Here is a 24,882-nt window from a genome sequence, read left to right as displayed (position 1 = left end):
TCCGTTACTCATTTTTAAAATCAAATTGTTTTGTTACTGTGGAGTTACTGGAGTTCTTTATAGATTCTAGAAATTAACCCCTTATAAGCTAAACAGTTTGCGAATGTTTTCTGCCATTACATAGGTCATATTTTCACTCCGTGTGCCCTTTGGTGCCAGAACTTTTTACATTTGATGTAGTCTAAAATGCATCCACACCATAATAAAGCAATCAACAGCACACAAAGGCAACTTGTGGAATGGGAAAAAAATATTTGCAAACCATATATCTGAGAAGGATTTAATTTCCAAAATTCAAAAGGAACTCACACAACTCAATAGCAAGAAAACATAACCCAGTGTAGAAAGATGCATTTAAAAAAATCTTAACAGACATTTCTCCAAAGACATAAAAATGCCCAAGAGTTAAATATAAACATGCTCAGTATCACTAATCATTAGGGAAATGTTAATCAAAACCTCTAAATCACCTCACACCAATTAGGATAGTTATTATTAAGAAGATAAGAGATAATAGTGTGGATAAGGATGTGGAGAAAAGGGAACCCTTGTACGTTGTTGGTGAAAGTCTATATTAGTATAGCTATGAGGGAAAACAGTATGGAAGTCTCTCAAGAAGTTAAAAACAGAATTAGCAATACCTCTTGTGAGTATATCCCCAAAGGAAATGAAATCCCCACCTTGTAAAGACATACAACTCCCATGTTCATTGCAGCATCAATCATTACAGCTATAATACAAAGACAAACCAAAGTGGCCATTGACAGATGAATGGGTAAAACAAACTGTGGGGAGTATATGCAATAGAATCTTATTTAGCTTTTAAAATGAGGATATTTTTCCATTTGTCACAACATGCATAAGTCTGGAGGACATTGTGCTTAGTAAAATAACCAGATATAGAAAGAAAAATAATTCAGAGTCTCACTTAAATGTGGAATATAAAGACAAAGTCAAATATCCAAATATAGAGAATAAAACTATGATTAACAGGGGCAGGTGAAGTGGAAGGAAATGGGGAGATGTAGATCAAAAAGTACAAAGTAGCAAACATGTAGGATGAATAAGTCCAAGGATGCAATGTATAGCATTAACAAATACACTAATAAGCATGCTATTTTGTACTAAGGATTTTTGCTTATAAGATTATAACTGCACTTTCCACAGAGCAGGAAGGGGTAATGTATGCAATGATAGATGTGTCAATGTGTTTCTCTCCAGTTACCGTTTTAATTTAGATCTCATAACACCATGTTGTATTCCTTAAATATATGCAATAGGATATAAATATTGCAATAAAGAGAAAAATATTATCCTTTCCCCTATTGAATGGTCTTGGTATCCTTGTCAAAAATCATTTAACCATATATATGAGGGTTTATTTTTGGACTCCGTATTCTATTCTATTGATCTATATTTTTATCTTTTTGCCAGTACCATACTATTTGGATTACTGTGGCTTTATAATAAGTTTTGAAATCTGTAAGTGCAAGAATTCCAATTTCAGTCCTTTTCAAGACTATGTTGTCTATGTAGGTTCCCTTCAGATTCCATATTAATTTTAGAATGGATTTTTCTATTGTTGCAAAAAGTGTTCTTGGTATTTGGATAGTAATTACAATTAAATATGTATATTTAATCTTAACAATACTAAGATATAATTCTAACTCTCTTAGTTAAATATTCTAGTTCATGAACACAAGATATTTTTTTCACTTATTTGTGTCTTCTTTAATTTCTTAGAAAAAATGTGTTGTGGTTTTCCTTGGTTGAGTCTATTCCTGAGTAGTTTATTCTTTTTCATGCTCTTATAAATGGAATTACTAATTTCCTTTTTGTATCATTTATCATCAGTGTATAGAAATGAACTGTTTTATGTTGATTTTTGTATACTACAACTTTGTGAACTCATGTATCCTAATCTTTAGGATTTTCTACACATAAGATTCTGGTATCCATGAACAAAGAGCATTTTATTTCTTCCTTTCCAATTTGGATGCCTTTTACTTCTTTTTCGTGAGTGCTCTGCAGAACATCCAGTATTATGTCAAATAGAAGTGGAAAATAACATCTTTGTCTTGGTCCTGATCTTACAGGGAAATTCCTCAGTCTTTTGCCACTGAGTGTGATATTGACTACAGACATTTGATATGTGGCATTTATTATGGTGAAATAACAAACGTCATTTTATTTTGTTTTAAGGGGTACCAGTGATTGAACTCAGGGGCATTCACCCACTCTGCCACATACCCAGCCCTATTTTGCATTTTATTTAGAGACAGGGTCTCACTGAGATGTTTAGTGCCTTGCTTTTGCTAAGGCTGGCTTTGAACTCGTGATCCTCCTGCCTCAGCCTCCCAAGCTACTGGGATTAAAGGTGCATACCACCACGTCCAGCAACAAACATCATTTTAATGGCTGCCTAATAGTTTGTTGTATAACTATGCCTCATCAAACTCAATTTTCTATTCCTATTATATTTAATTGCTTCTTATTTTAAAAAACTTTTATATTTTGATGAACACCTTTGTGCAAAAACTGTGATCAGAACATCTAAATATAATATTTAGATGATTTTTTCCTCAATAAATAATAAATATCACTGAGTGGCATCCATGTCAATCAGTTATTGAGTTAGAATCTTTAAAAAAATGAAAAAAGAAAATATAGCTCTGCCCTGAAGGATTTTTTGCCTACTGGGGAGAATAGATGCAAAAATCATCCACATAATTTTTCCAAAATGTAAAAAGAGGCAAGATAAGGGAAAGCCCAAAATACATCTTAACAAAGATGAGGAAGATTTGTAGAAATCTCAAACAAGTAAATCTTGAAGGTGAATTAAGAATAAACTAGACTCTAAAGCAGTGTAGTCAAGTGGAAATATAATGCAAGTTACTATATGACATTTTAAATTATGTAGTAAAAATTTTTAGAAAGCAACAAGTTAAAAATTTTAAAAAGAAAGTCACAAGTTAATTTTAATAATATATATTTTCATTTAATCCAATATACTTAGTATATTATAGTTATATGTATATAATATTCATATTACATAAAATATTTGGTATCTATAAGTATAATGAATACATTAGATTAAATATTTTTAAAAATCCCCATTACCCTTCATTCTAAATCTTCAAAATCCAGTGTGCTTCACACTGATACCACAGGTTAATTCTGACTAGCCACTACTCAGGCGTCCAATGGCCATAGGTGGCTTGTGGCTATCCTCACTTAGAGCAGCTGCAGAACCTGAAAACTAATCTCCAATGGCAAAAAGCAAATCAGTGGTTGTCTGGGCCCAAGGTCAGGAAAATATGTACTGCAAACCGGCATAAAGAAAATCTGAGAGACAACAGAAATGTTCTTTAAAAATTGTGGTGGTTTTTTTATGGGTGATCTCTGTAAATTTATTAAATTGTATACCTTAAATGGATGCAGATTTCTTACATTACCTCAGGGATTATTTTTTTTAAAACACAGTTAGTCCATAAAGAAGAAAAGCATCTAAGTGGCGTTTCCCGGTTAGTACTGACTCTCACTGCTCTCTGAAAGAACTTTTTCACACAGCCCTGACAGCATCGTCATTCTTTATTTCTTCACTAACTTGGTAACTGGCAAGTGGTATCTTCTTGTCTTAATTTACATTTACTCAATAACAAATAAGTTTTAATGTTTGTTGTACATTGTTCACATTTTCCCAAGTGGTGTCAGGTTTTGTGTTTTATCCTTACGATGTCTATAGTAAAGAAAAAAAAGGAAAAGAAGGAAAGTGGGTTCCAGTTCCTTCGTTCACTTTTGCACGATTGCAGTCTGATGCTGTGAAGTCAGTCTCTCCCTGTTCCCATCACCACCTCCTTCAACATCCCCAGATCTCAGAAAATGTGGCCCATTTGATTGACAGGTCTTGAGAACTCCCCTGGGTAGGTCCCGCGGGTCGTAAGATCCACCCCTCCACATGGTTCTCATTTCAGTAAACTGAAACCTCAGCTCTCAATAAACGACCACCTTAATATTCTTGAGGAGAATATCCGGAAGCTGCTTCCCCTGCCGCCTCTAGAAAAGCTCAGGAACGAGGGCGAGACGGACAAGGACAAGGAGCACATCAACGTAGGTGGCAGTGAGGACTGAGTAGAAGGAAAATCTCACGCAGGACTTCGCTTTCTCCCCGAAGCCTGAGACTCACACGCTCACATTTGATTTCAGTTTCTCTACGAACGATCCATGGATGCTCTGGGGAAACTTCTGAAGTCCATGATATGGGATAATGTGGATGCAGAAAACTGCCAAGAAATGTTCAATGTGAGTAGGGCCACCCCTCACACTGATGCCCCTCCTCCCTGATCTGTCCCCGAGGGTGCCGCCAAGCGACCTCGTCTTCACCGGAAAACGCTGCCTGGCCCACCTTCCCCACCACGGAGGGTCGGCCTTCTTAAGAAATTTTTATGGGGATACGGGAGCCTTGTTTGGAAGAGGAAGAAGGACAGGGACAGCGAGGGAGAGGGAGAGGAGGAGGTCCAATGAATATGAAGAATACTAAGGAAAGGACATTTATTCTTTGACCAACAGCTTCTCCGAATGTGGCTTGTTTCACAGAAAGAGTGGGAGAGAGAAAGAGCCTTCCAGATGATGGCAAAGGTGCTGACAAATGATATTGAGGCAAGTGATCCCCTAGAAACAAACAGATTTCATTGCTTGCCAATCACAGGGATCTCTGAGGCCTCTTGAATCCAAAGCTCCTACCTGATGGTTTTGGAGTCCCAAAGTGGAAGGCTTTCCAGAGGACCACGGAGATGGCCTCCTGAGTCCAGAGAGAGGGAAACACCCTAGAGGTAGGCTGCCCAGCTGTCTCTTCCTCCGCTTGCTCGGCTCCTCCTCTCCGTGTGCCTCCTAGGAAAAGGTTGATGCTTCAATTTGATTCTAAAGATCTGCAGAGAGAAAATAAGGGACTGTGGGGATTCAATGTGGGAATGCCCAGGGTCATCATCGGCCTCCGCATCACACGGGGCGCTTCCTTTGTCCTGCAGGCACCCGAGAACTTCAGAATCGGTTCGCTTCTGGGGCTCCTGGCTCCTCACTCCTGTGACACCCTGCCCACCATCCGCCAGGCAGCCACGAGTTCCATGATTGGCCTGTTCTGTGTAAAAGGTGAGGGAAAGGCGGGAAACCTACAGATGGGGAGATAATGATAACCTTTCATTCTCAGTTTTCCTCTTTGTGTACCTATGCCTCCCTCCTTCCTGTGAATGTCTCCTCCCATTCCTCCCACCTCTTTCATAATCACAGAATCTGTCTCTCTGCTGAGATTGAAACAAGTCATATTTTCCTTCACTGGGTCTGGTTTTTATTTGTTTGGATTTTTTGTTATGTGTTTTGCTTTGGGAGGGGTCGTTTCTTTGTTTTACTTCTTATTTTTTAAGATAACACTGGAGCATTACAAAGATCTAAAGTAGGCACCATGTTTTGGAAGTCTCCTATTTAAATTACTGAGCTGTTAGGCATATTAGCAATGCTTTCTCTAACATAATTCTTTTCAGGAGAAACTTGCACTATTACGATGGTGCTAAGTTACATTCAGAATTTTCTAAGACAGAATTCTTTGGAGGCTTGTGAGCTTACGGATCCACATTTCCTCTTGCTCTGCAACTAGATGAGAGTAACTGTCAATATCAGAAAATACAAGGAATTGAAAAACTTCTGTCTCAGGCTGAAACCAATAATCAGGGTCCTCTATTGAAGGCTAAATCAGCAGGTGTTTCACCAGAGACAACCCTGCATGGTGTGTGTCCAGTTCATGTAGACCAGTTGTCCCTGGGAACACTTGGTCCAGGTTTAATGACACCTCATTCCCATGTTCAATGGTCATTTTTGGATTTAAAATAAATAGTATGTTTTTAAAATACTTACTGAGTGCTTTTCCATGTGTTAAATACTGTTCTGATGCTGGTGACATGGAGATGTTACAATTCCAAGAGTCACCTAAGAAAAGTGTATAGGGGTTGTTGGGGAGGGGGATTGCTCAGTGGCAGAGCACTTGATTAGCATGAGCAAGGTCCTGAGTTCAATCTCCAGCACCACAAAAGAAACTGTGTTGAAGCCAAATGGTGGGATTTAGTTGGGGGTAGGTGAATAAGGTTGGCAGTCAGTTCAAAAGAAAAATAAAAAATCTATTTGTCAGAGTTGGAGTAGATCTGAAAATCCCTTAGGATATGGGGAGATAATTTGTTAGGGATGTATGATTTTGCCACACCAAAAAAAATAAGAAAGTGCTAAGGCACCATTCCACTAAGAGAAGAACCATGCCAGGAAAGGAACTCAAAGGAAGAAAGGAATTTTAATTCTATTATTTTTATATCTGTTCTTTAACTTCCTGAAGCACAAAACTCCAGTCCTCAAACTATTTGTTGATAAGAATTCCATACTTATTAATTAACCTAACTCTTTTTCCTTGGTTGACCAAATAAGCATGGCAGAGGAAGAGAAGGGACATGTGCTATTAAACACCTACCAAATAACTATTGTGATGTTAAATTAAATACCTGTGAATATTCATGGATGGTACTCCATCAGTTCTAAGATAAGGGAAGTATACCAGTCACTTGGACCGCTGAAAGTGTAGCTGGGCCTTGAGCTCACTTTAAATCTACATGTGTTCCACTGGGCTTGGCTGCCCTCCACGCTTTGGTTCCAGTGTCAGTCTCCACAATTAATATGCATTTAAATCCAACCAGAGAATCATTATTGTTTAGGTCTCCACTTGTAAATTAATATCAACAATTACTTAGGCAGTTACTGGTATAAATTTCTTATTATAATTGTTACCTTTTATTTTCCCCCAAGGTAGCTCACTGAAGAGTGTAATACCAAAAAAAAATATATATATATATCAGAATTGTTAGAGCCTAAACATTTGCTTCAGACAGAACAGGGTTCAAATTCTGACTCTGCAATTGTTACTCACTGTGTGACCTTGGGCAAATGACTTCAAATCTCTCCTCCCTAGTTTTCATATCTGCAAAATAGGGACAAGAACAAAGGAGTCTACCTCAGATGATCTTTCTGAGTGATAAATCATTGCCTGCAGAGTAAATAACATGGTGCTTACATGTAGAAACTACTCAGGATATGTTTGCTCTTAAGTTCACCATCTCATCAGACAACCTAACGTGTGTCTAAGGAATCCAGCAGTGAGTTAGTATCATATCACCAGCTCCTTCAACTTTTGTAAGGTCTTTGAACTCATGCATGTTCCCCTTTGTTCACTTTAGGTATTCAAATGGAAGTGGAAAGACTGCAGGATTTGCAGCAAGGACTGGAGTGTGAGGACCTGCAGGTCCAGATAAAGATTTCTGCTAAAATAGCTAAGGTAACAAATATGGGAGATTGGCCAAAGCATACAAAGATGATCCTGAGTTAATTTCCAAATGTGTAAGCCATGAAGTGCACATCATGAAGAAAGCAGGAGTGTAGACATTCGAGCTAAATGAAAGACCTGTTGTCCTGTCATTTATTGACTTTGGGTACATGTGTCTACTTAACAGCTGCTACTGGGTGTGTCACGGTGTGAGAAATTTCATAAACTAAGGAGGCTTTCCCAGTGTGGGATACAGTGGTGGGGAGTGGAAGGAGCAAGGGCTTTGTTTAGGAGTCAGTTGAATGCACTCTATGCACTGCTTGATGTTAAAAGTTTACTTTTGCTGGGTGCAGTGGCACATGCCTATAATCCCAGTGGCTCAGGAGGCTGAGGCAGGAGGATTTCAAGTTCAAGGCCAGCCTCAGCAACGTAACAAGCCCTTGAGCAACTCAGTGAGACCCCGGCTGTAAATAAAGTATTTTAAAAAAGGACTTGGGGATGTGGCTCAGTGGTTAAGTGCCTCTGGGTTTGATCCCTGGTACCAAAAAATAAAAGGCGGGGGGGTTACTCTTCTTCAAACTAACAAACAAGCAAAAAGAAAGAAAGAAGATAGCTTACTTCACAGTTGTAGTGAGGATTTGCCAATCAGTTCAGTCATTCATTCAATCATGCACTCATCCACCTACTATCTCCTAAGCACCTTGCATATGCCAGGCTGTATTCTAGGTTCTAAGGGTAGAAGACGATGAAATTCCTGCCTTCATCAAGATTGTATCCCAGTAAAGGGAGTCTGAAAAATAAATATAATGTCAGGTCATGACAACTGAGAAAAATAAAGGCAAGTGAAGAAATAGGGAATAGAGGAGAAATGAACCATTATAGAAATCCATTCTGAAGGAGAGCACCACAGAGATGCCTAGGAAATAGCACTTTGTGAAAGACACAGCTAGGGACATGGCAAGTACAAAGGCTCTGAGGTGGAGAAAGAAGTAAGCAGTGAATCTAAGAGTTAGCTAAGGGCTTGTTGAGGAAATTTCTGGGCCCTTTTAAGGATATTGGTTTGTACCCCTGTTGAAATCAAAAGCCAGTCAATGATTTTGAGCAGTACATACATTTGTGCCTGGTGTGAAATATGCAGGCTTCACAGATTTATACGTGCATCTCAGAAATTTTTTCCACAGATGACAATCAAGTATCCAATAAAATCAGTATATTATGTAATATATTTAGCGAGGGAAGTGAAATAGCCCAAGGATAGGATGCATTTTCCTGATTTGCAATGACCTCTATGGCCTAATAGTGATTCTAAGAAAAGATCATATTTTTATTTCCCAAAGGGTCACATTGACTGCTTTGGGGAAACTAGAATCTAGTATCTGAAGAACTTCACTAAGAACAAAATTAGTGAAGTCCGCCTGGAGGAGACTACAAGGGTCCAGATGTTTGATGAGGTAGCTTGAATCAAGGTGGCAGCAGAAGAGATAATGAGGAACTGAAGAGAAGAGGGGAGGGAAGTTAGGAGGCTTCATAGGATAGAAGCAGTAGGGTAGTCCTTTGAGCTTGGAACCATGATCACCCAGGAAATGGCTTTCATGAGCAATTATTCATGGGAAGGAGCTCATTTGGTCTCAATGGACCATCACCAGACCACGCCATGCATGGGGGCTGTCCACTGTGGCTAGGTGTGCTCTCATGTCTGCAAAGCATTACCACTTCGCTTGGTTAACAGCCCAGAAATGTTTCTGGAACTCATTGGTACTGCCAGCTTTTGTCTGCCTGCCCAATCTGTTTTCATCAACACAAGTATACAAGTGTCACACTCATATTCACATATTGCTATCAACCATTTCATGTAGTTCTTGTCCCTAGAGACCAAAATTACCAAGTTTTTATTTTCTTGAACTTTTATTGACTGTTCTTACTATTGAAGCATAGAAGACCAAAAAAAAAAAACAGGGTCCAAAATAATCCATATTCCATAAGGATACTTTCAGCTACCTGAGAACTCAGCGTTATACTTACTATATGTAGGTAGGTTTTACCAAATTCTCAAGGCTTAGTTATTCTTGAACAGACTCAAGACATATTTACATGATACATGAAATGTATGTGAAAGTGCTTTACAATATAAAAATTGCTGTACAAATATGCATTATTTTTCCCTCATGCAGTATTGCTATCACTTTAGGTTTGGAGGGGAAATTGCCTTAGCAAGCTTGAAATTCAATAAATATGAAATGATAAAAAGGCAAGCCCAGAGAAAATTTGCTTAGAGATAAAAGGTCATGCCAATAACTTATTTGAGTATTTTCTCTAGTTTCAATGGCCTCAGTCATGCGCTGTTTGGAAATCCCAGTGGTTGCTAACATCCTTAAATAAATAACATGCTGTAAGGGTCCATACATGAAATGAGGTGTTTGGTGACATGAGTCTTTCTGGGTACATTCTCAGATTGCCTGCAAATTCATTCCAAGTGAAGAAATCCTGATGTTCTTGGAGGAGACCCTCGATGGTCTGGAAAGCCTGGATCCCTCGTGTACAAAGGCCTGCGGCATATGGATGATCACCACCCTCAGAGAGCACGGAGCCACGCTGGAAGACCAGGTGAACTGACCACCGACTGTACAACTGATCAGAACTCTGCTACTCTTGAAATGCCAAACAGTCCCCGTCTCCTCAGACTGTCCTGAGGTGGGCAGCAGGCAAGATTATGTGCACAGCCTCAGAAGGCCTCAGCACAAAGCCAAGTTGTGTGTTAACAGGACTCAACAAGAGTTGCTTCTCTGGTCTTTGATCATAAAAACTTTCGAAACTGCCTCATTTTAACCAGAGGTTGTGGCTCTGAATCAGCGCCATTCAGACTGCAGAAAAAGAGGTTGTTAGATCTGCTAGAATAACAGCAGTCAAGTAGACACCCTTGAACTTCTCATCCCACTGCTACTCCTCCCACTTTCCGTTTGTACACCATGGGGTGCACTGTCTGGTGAGCAAGGCTGCCAGTGGGTTAGAGAAAAGCCCTCAATCCTTCCTCCCAACTGAAGAGTTAAGAGAAGGAACAGAATTTAAATTCAAGAAGCTTGATTAAGAGCTACAAATAGAGATTCTTCTGTCCTCTCTCCTGAAGTCAGACACAGAATACAAATTACTCAAAGATTAACGTGTAAGAAAGAAACTTTTAACTAAATGAACACATCTCAAGGAAAAGGGAGAAAGAAGTCCTTGCCCCCCCCATGCCAGAGTGAATGACTCTAGATTTTAAAATTTTTCTAAAGCATGGTTTTTGTGCATTAGAAATTACCCCTGTGCCAATTACTTTCCAATAAGTCACTTTTAAAAAAGTGTTTAGTTAGTACTTGGCACCATGGCACACACTAGTAATCCCAGCAACTCAGGGGGCTGAGGCAGGAGGATTGCAAGTTTAAGGCCAGCCTCAGACACTCAGTGAGACCCTGTCTCAAAATAAAAAATATAAAGGATGTGGATCAGTGGTTGAGTGCCCCTAGGTTCCATCCCCAGTATCAATCTCTCCAAACATGGGGCCTTTCTACCATGCTAATAGACAGGAGAGACTAGAAGTTGATAAATATGAAATGTCTGTGTGTTTGTGCTTAGCTTAAGGAATTGTTCAAAGAATATTTAAAGGCTTCCAACAGGGAATTAAATCCTCTTCAAGTATCACAACTTCAGTGATACTGAAGTGATAATTATATCTAAGGGATATTTATGATTAGGGAATAAGGAGAAAATGTGATGTTTAAAATAAACTTTTAATTTAAAATGTGTATACAAAATAAGAGAGAGAAATATTTAAGAGAAGAAAAGTTATTTGACCTAGACACATGCCCTTGTCCACATCAAAAAATCCAAATGTATGATATCTTTCCCTAATGTCCTCAGATTAACATCAAAATTCAGTGAAGTGGCTGTCAGTGCCCTCTGAGATCTGTCTGGCTGTATCTCTTCTATCAAGGCATCTGCCCTTCATGCCCCATCATCCTCTCAGTTCTCTGAACTGCATCATTGTCTTTTTTTCCAGAAATCTTGTTGGCATTTTCTCATGTTCATGCTTTCCTGCTGTTTTTGTTATGGACTTTCTTTTTTAGAGCAGTTTTAGTTTCAGTAGAAAAACTGGGCAGAGGGTTGCCATAGTCCCCCCTTTTTCCACACATGCTCAGTCTCCCCCACTATCAACAGCCACCTCCAGAATAGTACATTTGTTATCCTCCCTGAACCTACATTGGCTCATCAATATCACCCAAAGCCCATAGAGTTTGTAACTCTAAGGTTTAAGGAACTGCATTCTATATTGTGCCCATCCCAGGGATTTTGACACGTGTATAATGACATGTTCCTACCATGATAATATCCACAGAATAATTTTCCTGCCCTTAAAATCCTCTGTGCTTTGTCCATTTTTATGTTTTCTTATTTTACATCCATACCTGTTTTTTCTGACAGGATGCCCTCCCTCACCATCTCCACCTTGCCCTTTGAAATTGCTACAGTTCCTTTAAGACGCAGACCAAAGTCTCCTCCAGCATGACTCAGTTGCTTCTTGATTTCCTTATCATTTCTATGCACCGTTTGTATACCATCTGCCTTGTATCACCTGGAGCACTTTCCTTTGGGGAGCCAACTGATAGCCTTTATTAGATCACTGGCTCTTTTTGCAGGAGGCTGCATCTTTTTCATCTTTGGTATATCACCCACAGTGCCTGGCATAATACACTCTTTCACTGACTGTTTCCTAAATTGAACTAAGAATAAACACCCAATTCACCAGTAATTTTCTTGAGTGAGAAATAAGTCATGCATAGAATCAATTCTTGTTTTAAACATTATTTATAATTCATCAACCACCCAACCACAATGTGCTGAGGTACCTTCCCTGGGCCATTCATGTAGAGTGAAAAAAAGGTGATATAATGTTTTATTTGGCTTCCTTTTAGCTACTGGAGATCCTGGGCATAATTTACCACCACATGCCAATCCTCAGACAAAAGGAGGAAAGTTTTCAGTTTATACTAGAAGCCATCTCCCAGATAGCCAGCTTTCACATGGACGCCGTTGTTGTCAACCTTTTACAGAAGCCTCTGCCCTTTGACAGGTAGATTCTGATTGAACTGGTACTTTCTCCCAGGAAAAGCTACCCTGCAAGGCCTTGGGGAAGGATTTACTGTTTGAGAGAAAGATAGCAAAGATTGAAAACAAAGGTTGGACAATTTAAAAATTGGTATTTGAATCACAAGTAATGTTTTTTCAAGTTTTTTTTTATGGAATGGTACTGAGATTTAAAATACACACACACACACACACACACACACACACACACACACACTGTAACTCATGAAAATCAAATGGAGGAGGGGGGTGGAAGGCAGGGAAAGAGGAATGAGTGCTGAGGAGTGACATTGGCCAAATTATATTGTTATCATGTGTGCATGTATGGATATGTAATAATAAATCCCATCATTATGTACAACTATAATGCACCAATAAAAATGTGGAAAGAAATATAATTTCAAAATATATATGCATCATAGAAATAAGTGATATTAAAAGGTGAATATTCTCTCCTTTCTTGCTGCCTAGGATGCACCTATGTGAGAGGTTACCATCTTAATGGACATTAACAATCCTTGGTAATCCAAGGCCAGAATGATAGATTGTTAAATAAAATATCTTTAGTATCCCTTGGCATGCAGCTTCTTAATCTGTCCTTGAAATTGTAATTAAGAATAATGTGGTTGGAGAGAGTCAGATGGAAAAGCTCACAGTCCAAGGAGTTGCGTCTTGTCTTTCAACCTCCTACCTTAACACCCTAGGGACACAAAGACATTGTGGAAGGCCTTAGCTGAAAACCCAGCTTCCACTGGCAAAGTCATTCGAGTCTTAATAGAGAAACTGGAGATGGGATTAGAAGATGACGTCGCTGGGAAAGAAGTGATTTCTGTGAGTCCAACTTTGCATCACCTGCCTGGAACCGTTCCCTACTCCATGATCTGTTCCCACCAGGAACTTGGTTCTGTGGCTTTAGTCGTACTTCTCATATGCTAACTTTAACTCTACCCTAGTTCATATTACACAAATACGGCAGTAATTTTGTCTGTGGCTGATCATTTGGGGAAGCACAGTTCTTACCTGCCCCAGAGCAAATCTATGTATCTGTGTTTCCAAATTAGTCCTCAAGAAAACTAAAGCACCTTTTGATTTTTGAAAAACTCCAATGATGATAGACATGATGTTCTCAAGGCAGTCCCAAGAGAGAAACATTTACAGATAAATAAGCCCCCCTTTCCTCTGTTTTATCCTGAGCATTGTCAACTTGGAAAACAATCATTGGGGGAGAAAACAAACTTGAAGATCAGCCCCCAGAGAAGATGGTCTTGGAGAAGAGAATGCCATCTGACTGACTTGCTTTGTCCCCTCAGGTGGCCTGTGCTATATATGAAGTGATCTCAGTGGGAACCCCTGTCACCGGCTTGTACCCAGAGCTGTTCACTCTCCTCCTGAAACTGGTCAGCTGCACGCTCGGCCAGAAGATGCCCACTTCTTTCATGAGCCACAGGAGGCGCGTGATGCAGCCTGGGGAACGGCAGCAGATGCCAGACCCCTGCAGGTAAATGCCCTGGCAGGGAGAATGTTTCAGGGCTGTCTTCCACAGGCAGAGTCCTAAAGAGGGGCTGTGAAAGCCAGGCTCTGCACCTGTCGGCAGGGCATCCAATATTTGTAAGAAATGAGGTCCTACTGTCCTGAGGCTATGAGGGCAGGCCCTGCAGTTCCTTTTCCCTGACCCAGTACCAAAACGGGCACACAGGGAATAATGACTATGCCTTCTTTCCTAAAGGGCCCACTCTGCTCATTTGGTTTCCTTTATCAAGATCTTTCCAGGAAAGCTGGAATTCTGTGATATTAAGACCAATAGGGAAAGAAGGAAAACACAAACGAATGCCATATTTCATCAAATCTAGACTTCAGCAATTGAAAAAAACAACATTATTTTGTGTACCATTGAGAAAGGAGAAAAAGATGTCAACTAAGCCATAAGTCAATGCTTTCTAACATACATTTTTTTCTTCTTACATACACTTATTTTCCTCCAAATTCATTGTGTTTTTCTATAATGAGGTTAAAAAAAAAAAAGTCTTCATTTCCCTTTTCCCAAGTGTTGTGATTCAAAAAGACAGGTCTTAACTGTACACTAATCTTCATCTCTTCAATGTCATGTATGCTGACTTAGTTTTATATGTAAATGTTTATATTAGTTTAGCTTTCCTCAGGGATTTATACATTGATATGTACACAGATAGACACAAGCTTCATTTATCCTCATCTTACCACTTGACAATACAACTTTAAATGTGTCACATATAAATGCTTCCTTGGTCAAGGTCATTTGCAAGGGCAAATCGGTTTCTGAAGAAATCTTGTTTGGTGGATAAAGGATCCCCCCAAGGGATTCTTATTATTAGTTTTTCCTTATATTCTGATCCACTGGACTTCTTTTTAAAGAGCTTGCAGAAGGAGGTACAAAATCGCCCTTTCTGGTCTTTTGATCCCTGAAAGATGTTTGTTCACGTTCTCTTTCTTCCTTTGGAAAGAATCGGATGGCGTCTTCTAAATGCATCTCTTCCAGATAGGTCTGTTTTGGGCTTTGAGGCATTTCTGTTGGGGGAAGGTCTGAGGAGCACCACAGGAGACTGTGGTGTCAACAGCCCAGCCATGCAGCTGCCACTTATATTTTTAAATTTTTGTTTTGCACTTATCAAAAGAGCTCTTCGAATGGAAGTTCAGTAGATTAGACAAAGGGGAACAAAGGAAAGCAGAGGGAACCTGAATAGGAAAGAGAGTGGAATGAATCTTAACTTTCCAATGTACATATATAAATATTCCACAGTGAATCTCCACATTATGTACAACCACAAGACTGGGATCCTAATTAGAATAAGATGTACTCCATGTTTGTATAAATATGTCAAAAGATACTCTTCTGTCATGTATAACTAAAAAGAACAAAAAAATGCAAACAAACAAAAAAACCCAAAAAAGCAAAAACAATTGTTTGGCAAATCAACTTTTATCTAAATGATAATTTGACCACTTGTGTCACATATATCATAAATATCAAAACATAATTCATAAACTAAAAAATGAGTTCATCAAGGATTATTAGGCATGAGATTTTCAACCTATATAACATCACTGTTTCCTTTACCTTCTGCATAACTTTTCATTCCAATGTCAAATCATAGTGCAACCTTTGTAAAGGTGTTTTAATTGGCATGTAGACTCAATACATGCAGTTACAATAACACATGCAACTTGACTAAAATGAGAACACTATGAAGAGCTATACCTGAATCCAACCACATACATGTGAATGTACAAACCATAGTTACCACGTCACAACCACTGTCTAGCCAACAGTAACTGTGTACCATACCATCCATCCTGTGCAAGATGCATTCTGATCTCACAGAGGCTACCTTAGAATCAGTGAAATAGGGTATTTTTCATCTTCCATTCTTAGGGGGTTTTGTTTTCATTTTTTTCCTGTGGAAGGTTGACAAGATTTGGTGGCAATATTTTCTAGCCCATATCATCTGGACGCCTCCTTTGATCCCAAGTCTCAAGTATGAGAGCAGAGCTGCCTGTTTTTCTCTTGCACAAGATCCATGAATCCAGGGTTGTCCGAGCATTATGGGGAGTGGGAAGAGTGGCTTTGGGATTTCACAATTTCCTTTTGGGGCCTGACTTACTTTTGTGATGCCTACTGTCTCCTTTAGGCTATCAACTACAACTCTGAAATGTTTACAAGCACAAGCCATGAAAGAAGGCCTTGCAAAAGAATCTGACGAGGGGGACAATTTGTGGACCCTCCTTTGCAGTCCTGATAGCCATCACATAGGCGTATGTGCACTGGCCAGGTAATGTACATTGTCTAGAACCAGATGCAAAAGAGAAAACCAAAAGAAAAGAATAGAAGTGCAATACAGGCAACTTCACTGAGAACAACTGGCTCCCATAGGATGTATGATCAAAGAAGAACACAGGAAAAAAAGAGCAAGAGATGGTAGGATCAGCCCCAAACTCCCCACTCCCCTCAAGAAAAGGGGAGAAGATTCACGTGAACAGCTTCAGACAAATGACATTTAAACTGGATGGTTGAATGGGCTATTTTAAAATTTAAGGCTTGATGATCTTTCATCAAGCATTCTTTTTTAGATAATTTGCCTGAGGAACAAGTAGGCTAAGATTTCCTCTATTGCTTAGAGAAAAATAAGAAAGATTCTCCTAAAATTTGCATTTTCCAGGAGCATGCTGGTGTGGCAGCGTGGAGTCATCCTGGACATCATGGAGCAACTCTTCCCATCCCTCACCTCCTCCTCAGAGAACTACCGGATAACCGGCACAGCTTTCTTCTCTGAGGCAAGAGAGAGCACCCATCAAAGCATGCTCAGTGGGTCTCTTGGGGGTACTTCTTTCAGGGTCTATTGCTCAGTAAGACCTGAAACCATAGAATGGGGAGCTTCAAGGGGAACTTCAGTAGCAGAGGAAATAGCTCCTGCCAGAGATCCCTAAGCCTGGGAGCAAAAGAGGAAGAACACTCCCTCAAACACACCCTGCCCTCCTTCTGCAGAAATAAACCTTCCAGGGCAAAGAAGGGAGGAAACTGAACCTGGGAGGGAGAAAACAAAAAGTAACCAACAATCATAACATTACTGACTCTTCCAACCCTGGCAGGAAGACTGTTCCAAACACTCCAAAGGAAAAAACATCATCAGTAATCCCTGTTTTCCCTGCCCCGTTTTCCCACTGAGACTGGGAAAATCCTCTTCTTCAGTTATCCTGGTTCTCATGACCACAAAAACCTTGGCCTGTGGGCTGTCATAGCTGGAGCTTATCCTCTACAAAACCGGCTAGCTCACCCAAAAGCTTTCTTCTCTACTACACAGCAGTGAGGCCCTTTCTTTATAGTTAGGATGCATTTGGCCCCCTCTTGAAAGGGAGGTCAGACCCTAACTAAAGGGGAGGAGTGTGTTGATTTCAGCTCATGAAGGAGCCAAGCCTTTGGAAGCTTGGGAATCTGCGAGATGTGCTGATCTTGATGGATCAGAGTGCCTGGGATTCCAATGCCACTCTGAGGCAGATGGCCATCCGAGGGCTCGGTAACACAGCATGTGGGGCTCCTTATAAGGTAAGAGGTGTTCACGGGGAAAGTACATCACTTAAGTAGTTTTTAAATAATTATTTACTAACCCACACCTGGTAGTTGCTTAGAAATTACTGAAGTGTAGTGGCTCTTGGGTTCAAGTACGTGTGACCCTAACAGAATTTCAGTCTCCTTGCCTGGGAACTCCTACAGTCTTCCAGATACACATAGAGGAATTTTTGAGATTAAGAGACTTTATTTCAAAATAGGTGAAGAAGCATAAGCAGATAATGCTAGAATCTATCATCAGAGGCCTGTATCACCTGGCTCGCACTGAAGTCGTCTGTGAAAGCTTGAAGGCTCTCAAAAAGGTCCTGGAGCTACTTACAGACAGAGACGTGAGCTTCTATTTCAAGGAAATAGTGCTGCAAACAAGAACCTTCTTTGAAGATGTAAGTGAGCTTGTTCGGGAGTCTTCCTTCCCCGGGAGCGAGTAAGCAGAAAAAGGGTTCACATGCTGCTTGTAGAAGACGGCAGTGTTCTACCAATATTCCTTGCTCAGCCCAGAGGTCACCTGCCAACAATTCTCATATAGCACGGTGACTTGCTTAGTCTCTGTCTAACTGAGGGTGCTCCCTGGCCTGGGAATCATGACTGATGTAGGCAGGCTGAGCTAGAATTGTTGGGGAGAGAAAGCCCTGGAGAGGACCCTCAAATAATGGGAAACAGCAAACTAGATTCCCATCTCCCTTAAAAAGAAGGATCAGATGGAGCACCACTTGCTCCTGTAATTTATGCGCTCACTAAGACTCCCTTTCTCAGCTCTCCTTCCTTCCCTATTTCATCCCCACTCCCCAGGCTTGCTTCCAGTCCTCACCTCCCAAAGAAATTACTTGAGCCTAAATGCTCACTTCAAGGTTGGCTTTGTGGGGAACCCAGTGCAAAACTAGGCCTTGAATAAAGATGATGTTGCTCTGACACTGTCTTTTTTCCACTTCCAAAATGCAATGTCTCATTTTATTCAGGAGTCAGTGAGCTACAGCCCACAGACCAAACCCAGGCCACAGCCTGCTTTTGTCAATGAAGTTTTATGGGAACACAGCCACACTGATTCCATGTTGTCTGTGGCTGCCTTCACCCTCCACCAGCAGAGTTGATTAGCTGTTTCAAAGAGCACGCGGCCCACAAATGATTACTCTTTTGGCTCTTTGAGAGAAAGTTTGCCAACTCCCAATGTAGTTCACAGCCTTAACTTCCAAAAGGATGAATCAGCAATCCCACACAGGGAAGGTCCATTTTTTACACCTTCCAGAAAACTACAGTTTATTATTTATTTTTGGTTTATTCACACCATCAATGGAAAAATCATACATTTTCATAACAAATTAGATCAATTATTTTGTGATCTATACCTGCTTCACCTTGCTCTGTTGTCTGACAGCAAGCTGCTGGTTGCCTCCTGCAGTGCATTTTCATTAACATTAAGACTTTATTAAATTACTTATTTACCTTCCAGTCTCCAGATTGAAAAGTCTTCGTTTCCTTCATTATTTATCATAAACCTAATTTTTCTGCTCATTAAATATTTTATAAGCCTGTGTCTGAGTCAGATCTCCAAATGAGGCCTGAGAAGTATTGAATACCATTTGAAGAAAAATTACCTCTCAAGTCCAACCTTTTCCTATTTATTTGCTTCAATTTTTTAAAAATCTTTCTCTTTCTTCCTCTCTGGCAATTTATTAACCATGCATCTGTAGATTCTAATCTTCCATATATGCCCACAGTCAATCATTCTCAAGTTTTTTTGTTTTTGTTTTTGAAATTTCTCCAATTTATATGCTAGCCTAAACCTAATCTTCGAAAGGAGCTTTCTGCTTTTTGTTGTTGTTGTTGTTCCCAGCTAGTTTCTGTAACTTACCAATATCACTTTTAATTGTCAAATTGTCCTCAAAAGTGCTTACTGGGCTCCCACGAAGTTTAGTGTCTTCTCTAAAAATAGCTATCATTCTTTTTTTCATTCCACAAATTACTGATTGCAACCTTTAACAAAGGACTGAAGTTACCCCTGGGGGGCCCACGTGTTGGGTTTCCTGGGGTTGCTGTTGAACTAATCATACTTTTCTTGAATCTGGGCCTACAGTAAATCCCAAGTCTACCTAACATCCTGTGGTCCCTATAAAGTTTCTCAGTGCTACTGCAGGAGAAAAAAAAAAAAATCTAAATTTTAGCTGGTTGTTAGATTGGATCTTTCTCATTCCTAATAGCCATCAATACCATCACATTTGCATGAAAGTAAAGTTTGACAAAACTTAGGTCTTAGTCATGACATACAATTTATTCTCCAGTAGTGTTCTTTCAGTATATTTAGAGCTGTACTTTTCTACAGATTAAGCCTACAACTCTGTAATCCCTTAGTGCGGTCTCTCTTTCTAAGTCTATAAATACTTCCTGGTAATTCTCAAAACTTGACGATGCTTCAGTGCAAGGTAGAACCAGACTCGTGGCTGCCTCCCCACGTTTTGGTCCCTTCCTGCTATCATTTCCCACATGTCATCCTGAGTCATCACTTTGCTCTCTGTGAATCCTTTTTTTTTTGTTTTGTTTTAACAGAAAACCAAACACGTTGAATTTGACAGATAGTTCCTACTATCTCTCCTGACACCCTAAAATGTTTCTGCCAATTCTTTCTTCTGCTTTCTCATCATCCTATCTTTATTGATGTTACAAAATTCCAAAGTTGGTTTTGGGGGTTTTGTTTTTGTTTTTCCTTTTTTTTAAATAAATGCCTCTTTACCTTTTGGTACTTTGTTTTGATTTTCTCCATTTTTCTACAAAGAGAGTGCTTTAAAAATACACTTTGGCCTTATTCCTAATATATTTTAAGATGTTTCTATTTTCATGTCCATTGCACAGGTGTGCTTGTTTAGTTATTCTGATCTCTCCCTAATGAGTCATTTTTATTTTTCTGGATGATCTATATCATCTTCCTTTTCATGTTTATTGTTTAGATATTATTTAGATAAATAATTTTATGCTACTCAGGCCTACTTTTCCCTTTTATCCCTCTGTGCTCTTGAGTATTTTAAAGGAGGTTTCTAGGCCTGGGGGGTGGGGTGGGGGTTGTGCAGAAAACTCTTCTCACTTCATTTTCTTTCATTGCTGGAACAGATGAAATAATAGGAGGCTGCCCTGCTCCATAATCTTACCCTTTGTTTTTTTGAAATCATTTCCTACCCTCCTGGACAACAAAGCAGTCAAGGTTCACAACTTCACAAACTCAAAAGAGTAGGTCCAGGCACTTTGTTTCACTGAGACCCAAGGCCCCAATTCCTGAGTATTTGGCACCTTGAAGGGGAGTTCTGGACCTGGGAAAATTTAGATTAGAGCTCCCATATCCCTAGGATAATGTTATGTACTTGAGCTAACTGATATAAACTGCATAAGCAGGAATCCTCTCGGACCTCTGCAGACACCACTCCTGTTTAATCGTTCCTGAAGTCACACTTTCCCACTACCTACTCAAAGACAAAAATCGAGTCTCTAGTTCCATAGCATCACCTAAACTCCAGGCCCTTGGTTTTTTTTTAACCCATGCATTACAAGGAGAGAAAGAGGAGAATTCTGAGAATACACAGGGGTGGTGGCAATAGTATGCCCAGTGCCTAAGTTCCAGCCTTCCCTTGCTGAAGTGGAGCAGGTCGGGGAGGTTACCAAAGGGGTCCCGGAGGGACTGGCCTGTGAGAAGGTGACATTTGTTACCACAGGAGCAAGATGATGTGAGGCTGACTTCCGTCTTGTTATTTGAGGACCTGGCATCCCTCACAGGAAGAAGGTGGAAGATTTTTTTTGCTGAAGAAATAAAAAAGAGCATGATTTCGTTCCTTCTCCACCTCTGGGACCCCAATCCCAAGATTGGAGCTGTAAGTGTCCCTCCACAGACACCCAGACCTCCTCCTCTCCCCCGGGCTGAGAAGCACCAGTAAGCCTGGTCTAGCGGGACTAGAAGCCATATCTGAAGTCACGCTACCCCCACACAGGTGAACCTGAAGACGGCTTCTCCAACTCTGGGTACATTCTTACAACATGTTCCCAAGTCTCCTCCTCCATCCTTGAAACTGGGGAAACACCTGGGAGACTGTACACCCTCCAAACCACACTGCCTGACACTGTTCCTCTCCAAACACCAGTCAGCACTTCTCCCCTGTAGGAAGAGGGCCCCGGCCTGAGGGACTGTGACACAGAACACTGTTTTCCAGGCTTGCCGTGACGTCTTGGTCATCTGCATCCCCTTCCTGGGCCTTCAGGAGCTCTATGGGGTCTTAGACCATCTCCTTGATCAGGATCTACTAAGGGCCAGGGACTTCTATAGACAATTCTGTGTGAAACTGGTGAGTGTACAGTAAATGCTTCCTTGAAGGTGGCAGAACAAGAGTCTAGACAAGTCCCAGAGGGTGAACCTAAAGCAACACAGCAAGGACTCAATCTCTGGCCAGCGCCACCACTGTTCTGAAAGGATCACAGTGTTTCTTGATATCCCCCCAACGTGCCCCCCAGCTCAAGTCCTGAGTAGGAGCTGTTCTAGGTTCACGAGACTCACGTCCGTTGATTGGTTCCTTCAGCCCCAGTGCCTTCCTGATAAAATTGAGATCAAAGTACCCACAAGACAATTTTCAATCCATTAATAAATCAATGACTAGCTGTGGGCATGTCCACTGACCTTTAGGGTTCCCTGCTGAGGGCCTGCAAGATGCAGAATGTAGTAAATTGTCCTTTTCCAGTTGCCCCTTTTGTAATACACGTCTCATCTAGGCAAAGAAAAACCAAGAAATTCTGTGGATCCTTCACACACACTCATTCACCTTCTTCAACAGCAACTGGGAGATGATCAGAAGTGCAGCCGTCAAGCTCACAGGTGAGCTCACATCCACGTTGCCCTCTCGGATGTGCCTATTCTCCCCATCAAGTTTTCTCTTGGACTAAGTATTTAAGCTCCCCCAGCATAAACACTTTTATTACTGGTATGAAGATTTTTAGAAAGGCTGAGAATAAAGTCATTTTATGTCTTGCAACAACTTTCTTCAAAGGAATTTGCTTTCTCTTGCAAATGAAAACCTATCACCTCTTCCGGTTTGCCAATCCTGAGCTCTCCTCCCATCAGGCTCTTCTCCCTCCTGAGCCCTCCATGTTCCTTTCATTCTAAGCATCACTCTTGCTTTTCCCAAGTCTTTGTTCCAAGCCTGCCATCTCTGCTTAAATACTTTCTTTCACTTCATTCCTTAATGTGAACCATACTCCAGATTCTAAACTCAATTCAAACTGAGAGGTTGGGCAGAAAGCATGATATAAGAGGAAAACATGCTGACATTGATAATGGGAACCAGTAGGCATCTGTGAGTCACCTCTTGGTCAACTCTATAGAGAGGGAAATAATTGAATCCTGGAAGATCTTTCTATTATAAAAATTCCCAAGTTTTATCTTGAAGCCTGTTCTGACTAACCAGCCTACAGGGGACAGGCCCACTGGCTTAGCCACCTTATACCTTACAAGTTCTTGAATACAGGAACCATATCTTAAACAAGTTTGAAACCCATTACCTGCCCCCACACCCCACCCAGGGCCAATACTTTCCCAATACTCTCTGGATGAGTGACCACTTCCAGACCTAGTTCTCAAAACTCAATAGAGATTCCACTCACATCATCCTATAAGGGACTCACAGAAAGTTATTTAATTTGCTCATTCATTATCTAGACCATTTACCTTCTGGCCAGGTGTGGAGTCTGACATGATCTACTCCTCCCCTTTGATGAAACCAGTAACTCTTTCTCCTGTTGACTTTAGATGCCATTGTTCTCAACTTGACCAACCAATATGTGGCGTTATTAGAGAGAGAACAATTGACCACACGTGAGTACCATTCTAGTTTCCACTTAGCATATTGTTTACATTCTTAGGGAAAGAGAAACTTTTATTTCTCCAAGTTCCATGTAAACTTAGAAAAAGAAAATTTTAGTGCCCAATCATTGTCTCTGAGGTTCTCTAAACACTGGAATTTCCATGGTGCATAAAATAATCTCCAGCTCCACCCCTGTGCAGACAGCATTCCCAGCAGACTATGCCAGCTGGAGGTTGTGTCTACCCCTACTGATCAAAAGGTCAGGGTTGTTTGTTTGTGTGCTTGGCCTTGAACCCAGGGCCTTGCTCATGCTAAGCATACATCTACCACCGAACTACACCGCCTCCCCTATTTCAATGTTAAAATAGTTTCTCAACTTGTAGCTCCAAATTCTGCCTTTTAGAGTAAAACATGAGTGTGAGAAACAGTTGCTCACAGGCCGGACCCTCTGGTAACCTTCCAGTGCTGTGTAAAGTGGACCTTGCTTGGGATTGCTTTTCCTGCTGGGCTCTGACTCTCTCCCCTTAATTAAGTTTGCTCTTCTTTCCATTTCAGGTCTCCAAGAACTTCGGCAAGACCACTGTATCAGTGTCCAGAGAGCCGCTGAAGCTGCTTTGCAGACCCTCCTGAGAAGGTGTAAAGAGACAAGCATCCCTTTGTAAACCATCCAGAAATAAACTGCTAGGCTTTTTCTAAAACTGACTCCTGTCTTAATTCCATTACTTCAAAAACTTGGAGCATCTTGAGGGAAGACATGGTACCTGAGAAAGGGAATCCTGAAATGGTGATGTATTCCACACTCTCCAGAATCTCCCTGCTGGCTTTCACTAGTAAAAGCAAGTCCCATAAGATCTCTTCAGGGATAAACTGTGATTTGACTGGTGACAGCCATATGACTTTTCACAGGTCAGCTCTCTATCTTGGGAAGTTTAAACAGCAGCAGACATCAAAAAGTGACAGAACTTGACAGAGTCACACTATCAGTAAAAAGAGGGCTACTCTTATTTTTCCACACACAAACCTTTCCCTTCATATCTTTGTCAGCTTTGATTTACTACCCACACTCTTCTCTTTCTAAAATACACTCTTATGATGAGCTTTAACCTGTCTATTGTCTCCCAGGTTGTAATTTATGCATCAAGACTATGCCAAATACTTTTCTTCAAAAGACCTTTCTGACATTCTGTTAAATCTCATGGTTTCCTTTCCATTTTTAACTTAGAGCTCAATAGTCTCTTTCTCTCTTCTCTCTCTCTCTCTCTCTCTCTCTCTCTCTCTCTCTCTCTCTCTCTCAATCTCTGTGTGTGTATGTATGAGTGTGTATGCACATATTGCATATATGTATGTGTGTGTATTAATATTCTTCATAGTATCTGCATTTTAATCCTTTATCCTTTTCCATAATACTAAGTGAAAGTCTACACATATGAAATTAGGTACATAAAAGAAGTTTCTAACACAGAACCCTATATTCATTT

General features: G+C 40.5%; 1 protein-coding gene across 1 annotated transcript in view; it reads left to right on the top strand.

Annotated features, from left to right (window-relative positions):
• Mroh2b (maestro heat like repeat family member 2B) overlaps positions 1-24,066 on the top strand; it is a 64,730-nt gene extending 40,664 nt beyond the window's left edge. Inside the window, exons 25-42 of the mRNA XM_076857704.1 lie at positions 3,975-4,110; positions 4,207-4,302; positions 4,570-4,659; positions 5,028-5,148; positions 7,269-7,366; positions 9,806-9,958; positions 12,304-12,461; positions 13,180-13,306; positions 13,786-13,973; positions 16,141-16,281; positions 16,669-16,783; positions 17,406-17,552; positions 17,777-17,959; positions 21,272-21,427; positions 21,764-21,895; positions 22,317-22,419; positions 23,350-23,415; positions 23,960-24,066. Coding sequence (XP_076713819.1) covers positions 3,975-4,110; positions 4,207-4,302; positions 4,570-4,659; positions 5,028-5,148; positions 7,269-7,366; positions 9,806-9,958; positions 12,304-12,461; positions 13,180-13,306; positions 13,786-13,973; positions 16,141-16,281; positions 16,669-16,783; positions 17,406-17,552; positions 17,777-17,959; positions 21,272-21,427; positions 21,764-21,895; positions 22,317-22,419; positions 23,350-23,415; positions 23,960-24,066 — 2,317 coding nt within the window. The remainder of the gene's footprint in view (positions 1-3,974; positions 4,111-4,206; positions 4,303-4,569; positions 4,660-5,027; positions 5,149-7,268; positions 7,367-9,805; positions 9,959-12,303; positions 12,462-13,179; positions 13,307-13,785; positions 13,974-16,140; positions 16,282-16,668; positions 16,784-17,405; positions 17,553-17,776; positions 17,960-21,271; positions 21,428-21,763; positions 21,896-22,316; positions 22,420-23,349; positions 23,416-23,959) is intronic.
• Positions 24,067-24,882: the final 816 nt, after the last annotated feature.

Source organism: Callospermophilus lateralis, chromosome 5 (genome assembly GCF_048772815.1).
Source record: "Callospermophilus lateralis isolate mCalLat2 chromosome 5, mCalLat2.hap1, whole genome shotgun sequence".
In the NCBI taxonomy this organism is placed as follows: Eukaryota; Metazoa; Chordata; class Mammalia; order Rodentia; family Sciuridae; genus Callospermophilus; species Callospermophilus lateralis.
The sequence above is the reverse complement of the archived record's forward strand: the minus strand, read 5'-3'. Positions and strand labels throughout refer to the sequence as shown.